At 35.8% G+C, this 16,189-nt stretch overlaps 1 protein-coding gene across 1 annotated transcript in view; it reads right to left on the minus strand.

The window, feature by feature from the left end:
* LOC110096028 (kinesin-like protein KIN-14L) overlaps window positions 1-16,189 on the minus strand; it is a 77,209-nt gene that overhangs the window by 11,068 nt on the left and 49,952 nt on the right. Inside the window, exons 14-17 of the mRNA XM_028700141.1 lie at window positions 9,904-9,982; window positions 2,388-2,526; window positions 2,224-2,283; window positions 1,884-2,118 (exon numbers count right to left, since the gene is read on the minus strand). Coding sequence (XP_028555974.1) covers window positions 1,884-2,118; window positions 2,224-2,283; window positions 2,388-2,526; window positions 9,904-9,982 — 513 coding nt within the window. The remainder of the gene's footprint in view (window positions 1-1,883; window positions 2,119-2,223; window positions 2,284-2,387; window positions 2,527-9,903; window positions 9,983-16,189) is intronic.

The raw sequence follows: 16,189 nt of genomic DNA on the forward strand, positions 1-16,189 counted from the left end.
GCATCAATTGTCATGTCAAGGGCATGCATTCATAATGAGAAAAAAGAAACAATATCAAGGTAACAACCCTCCTCCCTCCAGCCTCATGCATAGGATTCCACTTATCACAGGAGTATAAAAACAAATTGTGTCATTCGGTTAGACCGGTTCATTGGACTGGTCTAGCAGGTCTGACGGGACCGGCTTACGCGAACAGAGGAGGACACTTCAGCCTCCTATACGCACCGAATGCACGCCTGGGCGTGCGTGAGCTGTTTAGGAAGAATTTTTGAGGGAGTTAGAAGGGAAATTTGAATGTAGGGACTGTTTAGGGAATTCCTTTTGATTTGTATGCATTAAATAGTTTTCTTTCCTAGGGTTAGGTCATCTGGAATTTGGCTGAAATTTGAGATCTCATAGGTTTTCTTTGGGCTCTAGTGGCGTCTAGAGATTTGGGAGAGATCGATCCTCCTCTGGAATAGAGGATCAATTGTATCTTGTTATTTCTTCCGGCGTTTGTTTTCTTGTTGAGACCTGGAATGATTTATGGTGCTGAACGTTGGCCATTAAAAAAGAAGCATAATACTAAGTGTTGCAGAGATAAGGATGCTCAGGTGGATGAGTGGCTTTACCCTTAGAGATAGAATACGAAATGAGCATATAAGTGAATAGGTTGGAGTAGCCCCAGTGGAAAATAAGATTAGAGAGAATCGCCTTAGATGGTGTGGTCACATAAAACGGCGGCCTTCCGATGACCCGGTTAGGTAGATTTGAGTTATGTCAAGAAATGTAGAGGTAGACCTAAAAAGACTTGGTTAGAAAATATTAGAAATGATCTTTCTATTTAAACGAGAATTTCACTTTTAGCATGACACAATATAGAAAAAGGATTCATACAGTCAACCCCACATAGCGGGACAAAGGCTTGATGTTGTTGTTGTTGTTGTTTGTTTGTTATCTTGCAATAAAATTATTGTTTTTCACTAGTTTTCCATTAGAATCATGGAGATATCTGACTGTTTTTGCTCTCTTGATAGCAATTACTTGAAATCTTCAAGTGTTTCCTATAAAATTGGTATCAGAGTAATTTCCTGGCCATAAATCAAAGTTTCCTCGCTAATTTTTGCTGCGTTTCACTCACCGAGCTACTGTTTTTTGCTGTTTAAAGGCTAGAAACTGCTGTTTGGAGCCTAGATCCGGGTACCGATTGCAGGAAAAAATGTAGAATTGTTGAAAGGAGAGATCGCACAATTGAAAACTGAAATTTCATATCTTCACACTCTACTTTCAGATGTCAAAAGTCAAATTTCAGCCATCCATGAGAAGATGGATTGGAAATTTTCAGCCTTGGGGAGATGATGAAGAAGTTGCTTGAGGGCCAATCCAAAATGACATCATCAGAGGCGAGGGAAGCATCCGACAACCCAAGAAGTGGGGAAAACTCTAATCCAATAAAGCAAATGAAAGATCAGGAGGTGAAGACTCAAAAGGGAAAAGAGAGAATGCCTTCCCTGGAGCTTGTTCCTATGGGTAAGCCGGGTAGGGGGTAGGGGAGAAGCGTGAGGAGGTGGAGCAAGAACGAAGATGTGATGATTTGAAGAGGAGAGGGGCAGAATTTGAAAGGGAAAGAGGTAATTATGACCAAAGAGGGACCGAATCTGAAAGGGGAGGGGGTTTGTTATGATACAAGGGGTGCTGAATTTGAAAGAATGTGGGAATTTCATGAAAGACTTGGGTATGAACGTAGAAGAGATGATTTGGGACACTTGAGGGGAACCACTACCTTGGGGAAGTAGAAATTATGAAGGGAACGAAGACGACCAGAGGGTGAGGAAACTGAAGATGCCTATTTCTGAGGGAGATGATGCCCATGGGTGGATCTACAAGGTAGAAAGATACTTTACCGTCAACAAGTTGATAGAGGGGAAGAGATTGATGGCAGCCTGGATGTGCTTGGAAGGGAAAACTTTAGCATGGTACCAGTGGAGGGATACGAGGCGACCAATAAGGACCTGGAGGGAGTTTAAGGGGAAGAGATTGATGGCAGCCTGGATGTGCTTGGAAGGGAAAACTTTAGCATGGTACCAGTGGAGGGATACGAGGCGACCAATAAGGACCTGGAGGGAGTTTAAAGACCGCCTGTTGGAACGTTTTCAAACTAGCCGGAGAGGGGATTTCTATGAGCAGTTCTTCTCTTTGATGCAGGAGGGGATAGTGATGGAGTACCGTGAGCAATTTGAGTACCTTGCTAGTTGATTGGATCGGCTTCCAGAGACTGTATTGGAGGGAAGCTTTATGAAGGGACTGAAACCAAAAATCCATGCAGCAGTCAGAGTGATGAGACCTCAAGACTTAGGAGAGTCAATGGAGGCATGGATCTAGCTCAGTTGGTGGAGGATCAGAGTCACATGGAAAAAGGAGCAGGATGTAGCAGTTCAGGAGGCTCATACAGGATGACCACCACCTTTTGGCAAGCAAGAAACCAACACCGGGTACTCTTAGGGAGATTTAGAAGAAAAAGAGTGTCGGAGGAAGACCTGGAGACAACTTCAAGAAGTTCACATAAACAGAATTACAGGAGAAAAGGGCGAAGACGATCTGTTTCAGAAGTGATGAGAGGTATATGTCGGGGTGTAGGGGGTAAGGATCAAACTCTTCAGGTTCTTACCATTTGTGATGAAGAAGGAATGGAGGAGGGTGTCATCTTTCCACCTTGCGGACAAGGTGGATCTTTGGGATGGGAGTAATGTTAGACCAGTCTAGCTGTTCTGACAGGACCGGCCCAGCCGGTCCGACGGGACTAGCTTACGCGAACAGAGGCAGAAGTGTCCGCCTCCAGTATGCTCCGAACACACACCTAGGATTGCGTGGGCTATTTAGGAAGGATTTTTGAGGGAGTTAGGAGGGAAATTTAAATGTATTGACTGTTTGGGATTTCCTTTTGATTTGTATGCATTAAATAGTTTGTTTTCCTAGGGTTAGGACATCTGGAATTTGGCTGAAATTTGAGATCTCATAGGTTTTCTTTAGGCTCTAGCAGCGTCTAAAGATTTGGGAGAGATCGATCCTCCTCTCGAATAGAGTATCAATTGTATCTTATTATTTTCTTCCGTAGTTTGTTTTCTTGCAATAAAATTACTATTTTTCACTGGTTTTCCATTAGAATTGTGGAGATTTCTCGCTGTTTTTGCTCTCTTGATAGGATTTACTTGAAATCTTCAAGTGTTTCCTATCACATTCATAATATGAGATTATAAAACAAGAATATATTTAACTTGAAATAGACCCTTCCTTGATTAACTTGAACTAGACCCTTCCTTGACCCTGCCTTGATAGGAACCAAAAATATATATATATATATATATATATATATATATATATATATATATAATTATAACTACGTTTGAATTTTGATTGGTTAGCTGAAGAGATATTTTAATTAAAGAAATCATAAATTTTAAGAAGTTGCTCATATTGATTATAAACTTCTGAGTAAAAGATAAATTCTAGAAAGGAAAAAATATGAAGAATATATATATATATATAATTATAACTACGTTTGAATTTTGATTGGTTAGCTGAAGAGATATTTTAATTAAAGAAATCATAAATTTTAAGAAGTTGCTCATATTGATTATAAACTTCTGAGTAAAAGATAAATTCTAGAAAGGAAAAAATATGAAGATCAGTTTTTTGAGTTCAGAAACTAAGTTTAGATAATACTGTTGTTGACAAAAGTGGAGGCTTAAGTTAGGCGATTGACGGCCAATGTAAAACCTTTCATATAGTCATGTCATGAATCATTTAATACATTGTGTTAATGTTAAGGTGTTCCCTGTAAGCCACACGCTACATAGCCAAAATACAGCAAGAAGTATGCAAGGGTTGTTGCACCGACACCCAAGTATAGTGTTAAATAAGCAAGGGTTCCCACATCATGGACAAATGTGCGCAAAGATCCATAAAACTAAAATTAGGATATGAACTTAAAATATAGGTTATCTTACCGGCAAATTAATAGATATTATGATTCATAAGAAGATAAATATTCTATACATTCAAGAAACTAAATGGGTTGAAGAAAAAGCTAAGGAGATTGATAGCTTAGAATCTAATCTATGTTATTATGTAGGAGTCATACTAGAAATGATGTATGTATGATTATATATGAGTTTGCAAGATAATAATATAGAAATTAATAGAATTGAAGATAAATTAATAGCTTTAAAGGTTGTTATTGATGATAACATTATCAATATTATAAGTATTTATGCTCCTCAAGTATATGTTTGAAAATGTGTTCAAAATTAAATTTTTGGAATGACTTAGAATAATTAATACAAATGATGTCTATTGAAAAAAGAGTTTTTATTGGAGGAGATTTAAATAAACATGTTAGTAGAGTAGTAGAAGATTTTGAAAGCATTCATGATGTCTATGAGTTTGGAGCGACTAATAAAGGTAATAAGAACATATTAAATTTTTCTCTAGCTTATGATTTTGTAATTGCTAATAACTTATTTAAGAAAAGAAAAAAACATCTCATCACTTATAAAAGAGGATATAATAAAACTAAGATTGATTATTTTCTTATAAGAAAAATAAATCGTTTATATTGCCAAGATTATAATATTATCAGAGTAAAAGTTTATGTATCCAACTTCACTTATTAGTTTTGGACTTTAAGATGAATGGGTAGAATATACAAAATAAAGTAAAATATTATCCTAGGATTAAATTGGAGCATTAAAGACCACTAACAAAAATATTTTTAAGAGTAAGATTCAAGATCTAAAGATTTTGACTATGCATAAGAAAACTAATGTTATGTAGGACAAACTAGTTAGTGATAATGTGATATTAAAAATATTGCAAAGTCTGTAGTTGGAGTATCAAATGAAAAAGTTTTGTTATAAAAATAGTTGGTTGTGGAATCAAAATGTGTAAGAAAAAATAAAAAATAAGAAACATTATTATAAAAATTGGTTTAGACGTAAAAGCACAAAAAATAGGAAAATATATAAAGATGCTTGTAAGGAGTCTACAAAAGCAATATGTGATGAAAAGAATTTAGCTTTTAATGATTTATACAATAGATTAGATATGAAGGAAGGTGAATGATGTACATATAAGCTAGCTAAATAAAGACAAAAAAAGTAAGGATTTAGTTCAAGTGAATTGCATTAAGGATGAAGATCAAAAAGTGATTTTAATAGAAGAGGATATTCAACAAAGGTGGATAAAATATATGGATAAATTTTTCAATGAAAATCGTGACAATACGATCAACTTTAGTGACCTTAGCACCATAAATAAAAATTGAAATTTTTGTTTGTATGATTGCATTAGTAAAACCGAAGTTAATAATGTTTATATCAAGTCATTAAGGATATTTATACAGGAGTTGTTACTTGTGCTCAAACATAAGATGGTTTGACCAAGTATTTTCTTATTTTAGTTGAATTACATCAAAGATAAACTTTAAGCCCGTATCTTTTTGCTTTAGTTATGGATGTTCTTACTAGACATTTGCGAGACGATGTACCCTAATGTATGCTTTTTGCTGATGATATTATTCTTGTTGATAAGACTAGAGAGGGAGTTTAAGAAAAACTTGAATTAGGGAGGTCAACCTTAGATTCTAAAGATTTTTATTTGAGTGGATCTAAAACTAAATACATTGAGCGTAATTTTAGTAGTAATAGATCTAGTGGGGGGATTTTGACTTTGGACGATCAAGTTATTAAAAAACAAGTCTATTGTTCAAAGTGATGGTAGAATAGATGGGGATGTTATTAGTAGAATACAAGTTGGATGGTTGAAGTTGAGGAATTCATCGGATTTGTTATGTGACAGAAAAGTATCACTCAAACTTAAGGAAAAATTTTATAAGATGGTGATGAGACCTGCAATGCTTTATAGCGCAGAATGTTGGCCATTAAAAGAGGTGCATAAAATTATGTTAAGTATTGCAAAGATGAGGATGCTCAGGTGGATGAGTGGCTTCACTTAGAGACGAAATGTGGAACGAGTATATACGTGATAAGGTTGGAGTAGCTCCAATGGCAGAGAAGAATAGAGAGAGCCGCTAGAAGGTTCGATCAGATAAAGCGTCGGTCTTCTGATGGTCCGGTTAGGAGAGTAGATGTATTAGATTTGTCCTATTTTAAGAGAGGTAGATGTATACCTAAAACAACTTGGTTAGAAAATATTAGAAATGACTTTTTTTAATTAGATTTAAATGAGAATTTGACTCTTAACAAAAAAATGAAGAAAAATGATTCATGTAGGGATAAAAGCTTGATGTTGTTGTTGTTGCAGAAACTAAGTTTAAATGAAGAATATAGTAGTGATGTAAATAATAAAGGAAAGGTTCGGTTCCAATCCAACCAAGAAGAAAACTAAAGGACCCAGAAAATTTAGATCAGCAACCAAAATGATCATATCTAGAACTGATACAAACATAACCTATGAATTTGGACAAAAACCAGGCAGAGAGCTTGTTGAAAGAATTAAAAGATTTATATCACCTACAAATAAATCGATTAACTCATTATTACAAAGAATTGGGGAGCAAGTTCTTTTAGTGGCTTAATGCTCTGCTTTCCTAAATTGCACATGTTCAAACTGTGAATACTGCAATTTTGATCTATTTATAATTGTAGAAGAGAGGGCTGATTACTGTATTGTAATCCTTGGACAGCCATGCCATTTGACAACAGGCAACAAGCATTTAAAGGACAAATGGTGTTTCCTTCTTTCATAAATCATAGGTAATGTGCATCTACATATGTTCGCAAAATTTTTGCTATCACTGAGTCCATTTATAAGAGGCGGCAATATCTTTTGGGCATGGTTTAAAATTGCGCAATATGAGGCTCGCCTTGAGGCCCGCCTTTGCGCAATTTCAGTAAAAAACGCCTCGATGCTTACGCCTTGAGTTTTTTTTATGAGGCTTGCGCCTCAACTTGGTTGAGGCCCGCTTCGACTCACTGGCATGAGGAATACGCCTCACGCTATATATATTAAAACTTACATAAATCTTAAAGTAAATACCCGACATTGGACTCTATAGGAGAGGAGGAAAGGGAGAGAGCAATTCACCATAATGACGATTCAAATGAAGAACCCCTTAGTGATGACAGTGCTAATGACTTATGAGTTCTTATGTGATATGTCATTGCTATTTATTTTTGGAAATTGGAATTATATGTTAATGAAAAGAATACTAGGATTTGGGAAAGATAGAATTTTGAGTTGAACTATATTTCATGTTGTCTTATTATTGAGATATTTTGATTTCACTTCATATCTTATGCTTTTTTATGTTTTATATTATTCACTCATTAGTATATAAAAACTTTATTATTTTATATTTACGCAATCTTTTGATTTTGAGGCTTACGCCTCAAAATGCCTTGAGGCTTACGCCTCGCCTCACGAATGAAAAACGCCTTAATACCCGAATACACAATTTTAAACATTGCTTTTGGGTACTAAATTCATCATCACCATTCATGAAATGATGAATCAAACCATTCAAACTCTTAAACAACAGCATTTATACATAAAATTAGTTAGGTCTAGCTATTCAATCGAATATATCCTCGAAAGTTCCAAAGTTCCAATAAAGTGGCCAATGCATTTTCTCGACTATATGAATTGAACTCTAAGATTTTAGCCCTGTTGACTTCTTCTGTGGACTCTCACTTTCCCATATTTACCAAACTGCTGCTAACAAGCAAACCATGCAAAAATTAATTCATGACGTTAACCTTAATCAAGCTAAGACTTATGACTATTGTCATAAAGATGGCATGTTATTTTTTAAAGGGAAAATATGTATTCCTTCTCATACACAGTTAATCTCTTCCCTTTTATTTGGTGGGTAGGCCACACTACACTTTTCACTTAAGTTTAATTACAGGTCACGTAGAATAAAATGAACAATGCATCATCTTGCCACATAATACTTTTGGCTTTTTTTACAAAACTATGTTAATAAATTTATTAAAAGTTGACATGTTTGTCAAATTACAAAGTATCAACCTCCCTCTCAGGGTAGGCTTCTATAGTCTACTCTTCTATTGAGCATTTGGAAGGATGTATCCATGGACTTGACTTTATCACCATTCTTCCTCAGTTGGGCCATAAACCTCCATTATGGTGGTTGTCGATTTATTGTCAAAATACATGCATTTGTAATTGTTACAAACAAATTTTACTGCTTTAAATTTTATTTTTTATTTTTGGAAACTGCGTGGTATACCTCCTTCCATCATTTTTCATAGGGATCAATTATTTATGAGTATATTTTGGCACGATATATTTCATGACATGGCACCAAGTCGCACTTCAACAATGAGGATTGCCTGATTGAAGTCATAAACCGTGGGCTTGAAAAATATCCTTCTTGTTATGTGTTTGATGCACCATCGTCTCGGCTGCAGCTTTACCATGGGCAGGGTTCTCATACAATATTTTACTTCATTTGTCCCGGGCTTCCTTCTTTTTCATAAAGGCTACGGCAGATTCCCACCTCAGATTCTGGCTTAGACGCCATCTTCATGTTCAAATGAAACTGTCGACATACTTTTGTTTAGACCATGATGCTATTTTTCATTAACTTAAGCAAAACTTCCACTCTATGCAGAATTGGATAAAACAGAAAGCTAATCATCATCATCATCATCGTGATGTTGAATTTTAGGATGGAGATCAAGTTATAGTTAAACTTCAACCTAATCAGCAATCTTCTCTCTTTTTTGTTGGCATGGTTAATCTCAGTTCTTAGTGAAATTATGTTAAGGGTATTGCCATCAATAAATCTGATGTAATTACGGCATGTTATGGAATTATAATTTCCTTTCTCCTAATCTTCCCTTTTTTTTTTCATTCATCCCCTTCCTTAATTCTTGTCCCATATTCTTGAATATTCATGGCTCCTAAAGCGAACATTGCTACAGGCAGCCTAACAGAGGTTCGAAATTTGAGTCAGCCAAAAAAAAAGAAAAATTAATTGCCAAGCAAACTTATCAGTTATGGCCTCTATCCTTCTGTAATAAGCATAAGAGTTTCAATCTCATGTAAACCAAATGCAAGAGAATACTTTTTGTGCTTGATTTGAAGTAAATGAATACAATTGGTGGGACTGACAGAGGCAATGACGGTTGAGGTTGTCGATTGGCAGCAACGATGACTTGCAGCAACCAACAGCTAAAAGCGACCGGAGTCATAGTTGTCTGCAATGACAGGCCACGAGAGGTGTTGATCGGCAGTGGTAGGCACAGACGGTGACAACATGCAATAGCGGATAGTGATAGCATGCAGCAATGCCCAACGGTAGGATGTAGTAGCTACTGGCTATGGCAAGTAGTAGCGACCGACGGCGAGGGATAGGGGCAATGGGAGCTAATGTGGGGTGAGGTGGCGGCAACATGGTTAACGACAAGTGTGGCAACAATGATGTTGGAGACGTAAATGACAAGGGTGGGAGAGGGCAACTATGGGTGGGGATGATGACGGTGACTTGCGTTGTATTCAAAACTCAGCTAAGTTTTGAATACATCAAACTTGACCTATGAGGTGAGTTTGGAATTTATTAAAATTTTACTATACATTATTTTTGTTTCAAATCAAGTACCAATATTTTCAAAACTCCTATATTTATAATAATTTTCCAAGCTTCTACATCAAACCAAAAAGGCCCTAAATATGCACTAGCACCTAAGTGAAGTCACGTGGAAGTTAAGAAGCTCAAGAAAAGAATAACTAGTTGCCTCTGTATGTTAATTATGTTTAATATGATGCATGAAATGCCGATTAATTACATAGGAGAAATAATTGTTTTTAATAAGATTTAGTAAAAAATATCAGGTTATTAACAAATCCTTTCAAAATGAATTTTCAACTAAAAGCTTTTGCATGAAACCTGTGGAGATCCACCAAACGATGACTTCTCTGATAGCCTGTCGAACAACTTCTCATTCTCCTGATGTAATTTCTGCAGAAAAAATAAAAACAGAAAATTTGGGAAATTCAGAAAATGGTTGCTGCTGATGTGACAGAGAGCTAACATCATTAAATTCACACGGAAAAAAATCAATTTACATTACCAAAATTTAAAAAAAAAATCAGCTGCCTTCTATAAAAGGGTTCTACAGGATTCAGCATAGACATGACATGCATTATCATGCGTAACAGACTAACAGTGCAGAAGAGGCTGCTAAGCAAAAAAGGAGCATTGATGATAAAGATGAATAAGAGTAAGGTTTCATCAACACTTACTTATAATCATACAAGAAGTTCATGCATTTCTCTGTAACACCAGAATTTGAGGTATGTGAATCAACTAAAAAAATACCCCAAATTTTCCATTTTGTGAAATTAAAAAAATTCAATGTTATTGTATTCTACTCATTGAATGAAGCAATTCGACATATAGAACTATATGTTGAATCGCGAAGGATGAGACATTAGGGAATTAAATCGCATTTGCTTTTTTTCCTAAGTTTAAGAAATGATGTTATTTTCAAAAAGATTAAAAACACTGTAGCAAAGGGTAAAATGTATACAGGTGTCTCACATGTATTGAAGTGGAGGGGTTATTAAGTAAATTATCTTGCTCTCTCAGTTTTCTCTTGGAGCAACTGATGGTTAAGACGATTTTGGGAGCTGGCCAGAAGTGTGGAGGATCGGATAGGAGCTGGAGCTGTGGTGGTCAGATATACATTTTTAGTAAGTATGCAAGTTGATTGCGTATTGTTTGTGCACATGCATTCAAATTAGTTGTGGCTGACATATATCTCCATACTCTTGCCTGTCGGAAATAGCCTGAAATTATGATCCACGCAACCCTTTCACATGTAACTTTTCGTTATAGGTGATATTGTTATATTATGTTGCTATGTACAACTTTGCCATACGATGATTTGTAAGATGTGATTCATACAGTCATACGTGCTCATATACTGATACACCAGACAACCATATCAATTTGCATGCATGTGTATATTTACATAAAGTGTCGCATGACCCGGAAAAAAATGCAAATGATCAAATAAGCTTGAGAAAATGTCATGTTATATAATAAACGGGCGAGGCAATGTGTGAGAACCGGATCTGGCCGGTTCAACCGAACCGGCCAGTTCTATTAATAGGCAAGCGCGACCCCAGTTGCCTTTCGCGAACAGACAAAGAGGCGGAACAAGGCGGGCCGAGCGCTTGCATGAGAGGTATGGGGAGTTTTCTTTTAGTTGTTTTTAGCAAATTCGTGATTAGGGATGAAATTCGACAACTCTTCTTAACTCCTTTCCTATTTTTATCGCTAAAGAAGTGGAAATTTGCAACGAACGAGAGGAACGACCGAGAGGAAGAAGGAATGAGGTTTGTAAAAAAATTTCTTTCCTTTTCGTATAAATTATCTTTTTCTATTTCATCAAAACCTAGAAATATTTTTCATAGAAGAAAAAGGAAGGAATTGAAGACAATGAGAAGGAATTTGGGAAAGGAAGAATTTGGAGATTTCCATTTTGAATTAGAGAGGAGGGGATCAAATTGTAGGAGTTGAGTTCTTTCAAGGAATTCAACAGAGGTTGAGGTGGTGACGGAATCAAAGACTTGGAAGAGAAAATAAAGTGGGTATTTATGAAATTTTCTTTATTGTATTTTCTAGTTCATTTTGAAAGAAGCATGCATATAATTGTTTAAAGTTTATGATTTATATATTTTTTAAAACTATTATACGAAGTAAGTAAATGCTTGTACAAGTATGGATATGTGAAAGAAAGAAAACGTACATGTAATAAGAAAGTATATATGAATGAAAGAATGCAAATAAATAAATGTTAAGTAAATGATACAAACATAAATGAATCAAAGGGAAAGGGAAAATGTTATGCATGCAAAACTTACATGAATTCACCCCCGTATGGTACTGGCTGGGGAAGCAACGTACTCGTGCACGTAAAATAAGAAAAAGGTTATGAAAATGGAAAAGATAATGAAAATTGTTGTACCTTTGGTACATTTAGACGGTACTCTTGTATCATATGAAATGGGAAAATGAATAATTGTTAAAGTAAATGTTATAAATGAACATGCTATGGTATAAAAAAAAAGGTAAAGAAAGGAATACGATATAATATGTATATGAAATGAAATTAAATAAAGAAAGGAAATATAACTCAGATGTTAAATTAATGGACATATATCAAAAGTTTTATGTATTATATTTTATGCTTATAAATTATTTTCTTCACTTACCCACTAAGTTTGCTTAGTAAACTCAAACCATGAATTTAAATGTTTCAGGTAAGTCTTCGGTGATTTAGAAATGGCAGAAAGAGAAGAGTTCGTCTATAGAAGACGGGTGCAAATGACAACAGATAATTTATAATTTGTGTATTAGAGGCTCTTCAGTAAGATAGAGAAAGTTATGTATTGTATTGTTTATGCATTGAATGAATTTTTTTACCGTCCGACTTTTAGTTCCCGCCTCGTTAAATCGAGCATCCGAGCCGGGTCGTGACACAATGCGACCCGATGGGAATTGCGACCTCAATATGATAGGAAGACTACAGGCTATGATATGAAGTCTACGGGCGAAAGTGTAGTATGACCTCAAGAGCTTATGGGTTGTAGACCTACACTGACATCTAAACATGACATCTTTTGAGGCTAAAAAGGGAATTATGAAATGAATTGAAATTTATTTATAATAACTTATAGCAATGTATGATGTACATATTGGAAAACAACTAATAATGTAAAATTCACAGGCAATATATCATGTTCATATTGAATGGAACTAGCCTAATGTAATGATTTTAAAATAGCATTTTGCATAACTCTCATTTGAAGCAATATTTTCACTCATTTTATAACCTGTTGTGCATATTTCCTATTAAACGAGTATATACAATTTTTCTTACATTCACTTATTGATGCACATATAATTAATGTATTTTTCTATACTTAACAATTGACCAATTGTATTAGAGTTAAATATCTTTATGTGCGTTGTAGCTAACCAGATTGTTATTCTAGCTATTATAGGAAAAAGGAAAGATCAAGTTGAGCCAGAATAGTGTCAGATTCAGCTTTTGTTTTATGTTTATTTGTGTCAATGTAAGAAAGTGTTAGAACGGTCCAGCCGGTCCTGCAGGACCAGCCCGTGCGACATAGAGGCAGAAATCATCCGCCTCTAATTCCATCGATCCCACCGCAGGAGCTAATGAAGCATTTTTGGAAGGTTTTTTGAGGAAGTTTAGGAGGGAATTGAATGTAGAGATTGTTTAGAGATTTCCTTTTGAATGGTATGCAATAAATAGTTTGTTTTCCTAGGGTTAGGGCATCTTGAATTTGGCTGAAATTTGAGATCTCTTAGATTTAGGTTTTCTTTTGGGCTCTAGCGGCGTCTAGAGATTTGGGAGAGATCGATCCTCCTCTCGAATAAAGGATCAATTGTATCTTGCTTTTTTTTAGTTTCTCTTTCATCAAATAATATAAAATTATCGATTGTTTTAGTGATTTTGTGCAGATTTTTGTGAAGAATTTTTGTTGTTTTCCGAAAATTGATAGGAAATACTTGAGATCTACAAGTGTGTCCTATCAAATTGGTATCAGAGCAAATCTTGGAAACATTGGGGGGCTATTTTTGGCAAATTTCAGCATCTAATTTTTTGCCGGGGAAGGTGAAAGTTGTTGTTTTTGTGATTCAAATCCATATTTTTTAAATCTACAGAGATCCGAATAGAGATGACGGCCAAAAAAGTAGATGCACTAGAAGAAAGACTTCAAGTGGAGATGAACCAAATCAAGACAACGATGAAGGACAGGATTTCCTTTATGGAAGAACAAGTAGCCGATCTCCGGGACATTATGAAGAAAATGTTAGAAATCTACAACCAAACGGCAGCTTCAGTGGCAAAAGGGTTGGAAGGGAAGAACACGAATTCTAAAATTCGTAGGGAGGAAGATGAGGTGGAGATCGTGGAGGGAGAAAGAAGAAAACCCTATATGGAGCCTTTCCATATCGAGGATAGAGGTAGGTATGGGGAAAGGCATGGAGGAGCAGAGCAAAGGGGTGCTGATCCTGGGGATGAAGTGGTTGCAAACCTTGGGAGACACAAGCAGTCCAAAATTTTCAACAGCATTTTAATAGTTATATGTTTTTTTTTTTTTCCAGCAATTGCTCTGTAAATGAAAATGTTGGACAGCTTTCACTATGATTGACGTTTTAAGTTATGATCTCTTTTAAAATCATTCTGCATTTGGATTACATGAATTATATTGAAATGTAATATAGTAAAGTAAATGATTGACAGTCTCATGGTTGCGTTTCTTGTCTATTGTTTAATGTAGGGTTGGTGTGAGTGTGACATTCTCCTCCAATGACTAGTAAACATTAAAAGATATAAATGGAGCATTAAATTATATGTGAACAAACAGGATGTATAGATATGATTAATTGCTGCATTCTTTATGTTTTTGCAAGATCAAAGATGTAAATATCTTGAGAGAACAATGGAATTAACAATCGTTTGAGCCAACTTATATGTAAGACAATATTGTTGCTTAAAAAAAACTTAAGCATTCCATAAGCAAATAAAGCAAAATGGAAACATGTGTTTGCTTTCATTCGAGGCATGCAGCCCAAATGAAATTTAAGCGTGCCTCAATGAAATTTAAGACTAACAATGCTCAAATCTACCAAACAAATATTAACGTGCACTTCTAGTATCCATTTTACCTAAACAGGTGGAAAATTTTAGTAATACAAACGATAACACCACCAGTTACAAAAACAGAAAGAAACGTGATGGGAACATCAGATCATGGAAGGTTTATCAGAGGTGTGGCCGCCGATCTACGGCCACGATCGAGTCATTGTATTTTTTATTTAAGTTATTTATGTATTTTCTTATTTTCAGTTTCGTGCATTTGTTTTATGAGTTTTCCAGTCGTACCCTTTTAGTGAGGGATGTTGTATGTAAGTCCGGAGGGCATTTTTGTCTTTTATTTTCGTGAGTCTCATGTACTTGGCTATTTATAGCCTCATGTGTTATTTTTCAAGGTAATGAATGATTATTAGAGAATTTTGTCTTCTTGCTTGGAGTTCTTGAGAGAGCTTAAGAGATCGGAGAGAGATCCCTTGGAGAGGGAGATTGGCACATCACCCACCAACCTTGGAGACGGCTGAGTTCGTGGTTTAGTATATTTGATTTCCCTTAACCTATCTCCCACCCACCTTCACAATCTTATTTCTCCTAGTCGTTTCCCTCCACCCACCAACACAACGTCTCCATCCCACCTTGCCGCCAGCCCCTACCCGACCCATTCTAGCCGCCGACCTCACTCTCTTCCATCTTCCCCCTCCATTGCCTACTTTGGAATAATCCCTAATATTGGATTGTATTGGATTGCCATAATTTAGTGGTCTTTGAATTCAAATTTCCCCAAATTTGAAATTCAAATTCTTTCCTAAATTATAAAATCTATTTTAGGAAAGATTTCAAATTCTCCCTCCATTAGGGTTGGAATTAATTAGAATGATTTAATTCTTTGAAATCCAATCCCTAAAATTAAGGAAGCATTAAAGCCTCCTTAATTCCCTCCCTCTATTACCCTTAGTCGCCAGCCATGCATGGCTATACCGCCGGCCCCCCCACTCCACTTGCCTCGTTTGGGTTTCCTAATTTAATTCAAATTAATTTGGGATCAATTTGGAATCCAAATTATTTAAATTCAAGATTAAAATCCTTTCCTATTTGTCTTAACCTATTTTAGGAAAGTTTCCTAATAGAGCTCAATTTAATTTTCAAATTAAATTGGAGTTAATCAAACCTTTCCTAATTCCTAAACCTAAACTTGGCAACTCCATTTAGTTCTCCTAAATCCCTCCCCATCCTCCTCATAGCCGCCGGCCCTTATCCACTACCAGCCCCCTCTCTCTCTCATTAACTCTCCACCGGATTTTAGGATTTGATAATTTCTCTCCTAAATTCCTCTTCACTCCTTACAAAAATCTGAAATTTATTTCAGATTTCTGTCCTTGACTCTTTCCTCCTCCACCTTGCAAGAGAAATTTCTCTGTCTTCAAATTATCCAAGTGCACCATCAAGTCGGGAGGAGATTTGTCACCTGGTCTCTATGAATGGCGGATCCGAAGACTGAATACGGCCGAACCTACGACGAGGACGGATTCGTC

The sequence above is a fragment of the Dendrobium catenatum genome, unplaced genomic scaffold, assembly GCF_001605985.2.
Source record: "Dendrobium catenatum unplaced genomic scaffold, ASM160598v2 fragScaff_scaffold_1456, whole genome shotgun sequence".
NCBI classification, from domain to species: Eukaryota; Viridiplantae; Streptophyta; class Magnoliopsida; order Asparagales; family Orchidaceae; genus Dendrobium; species Dendrobium catenatum.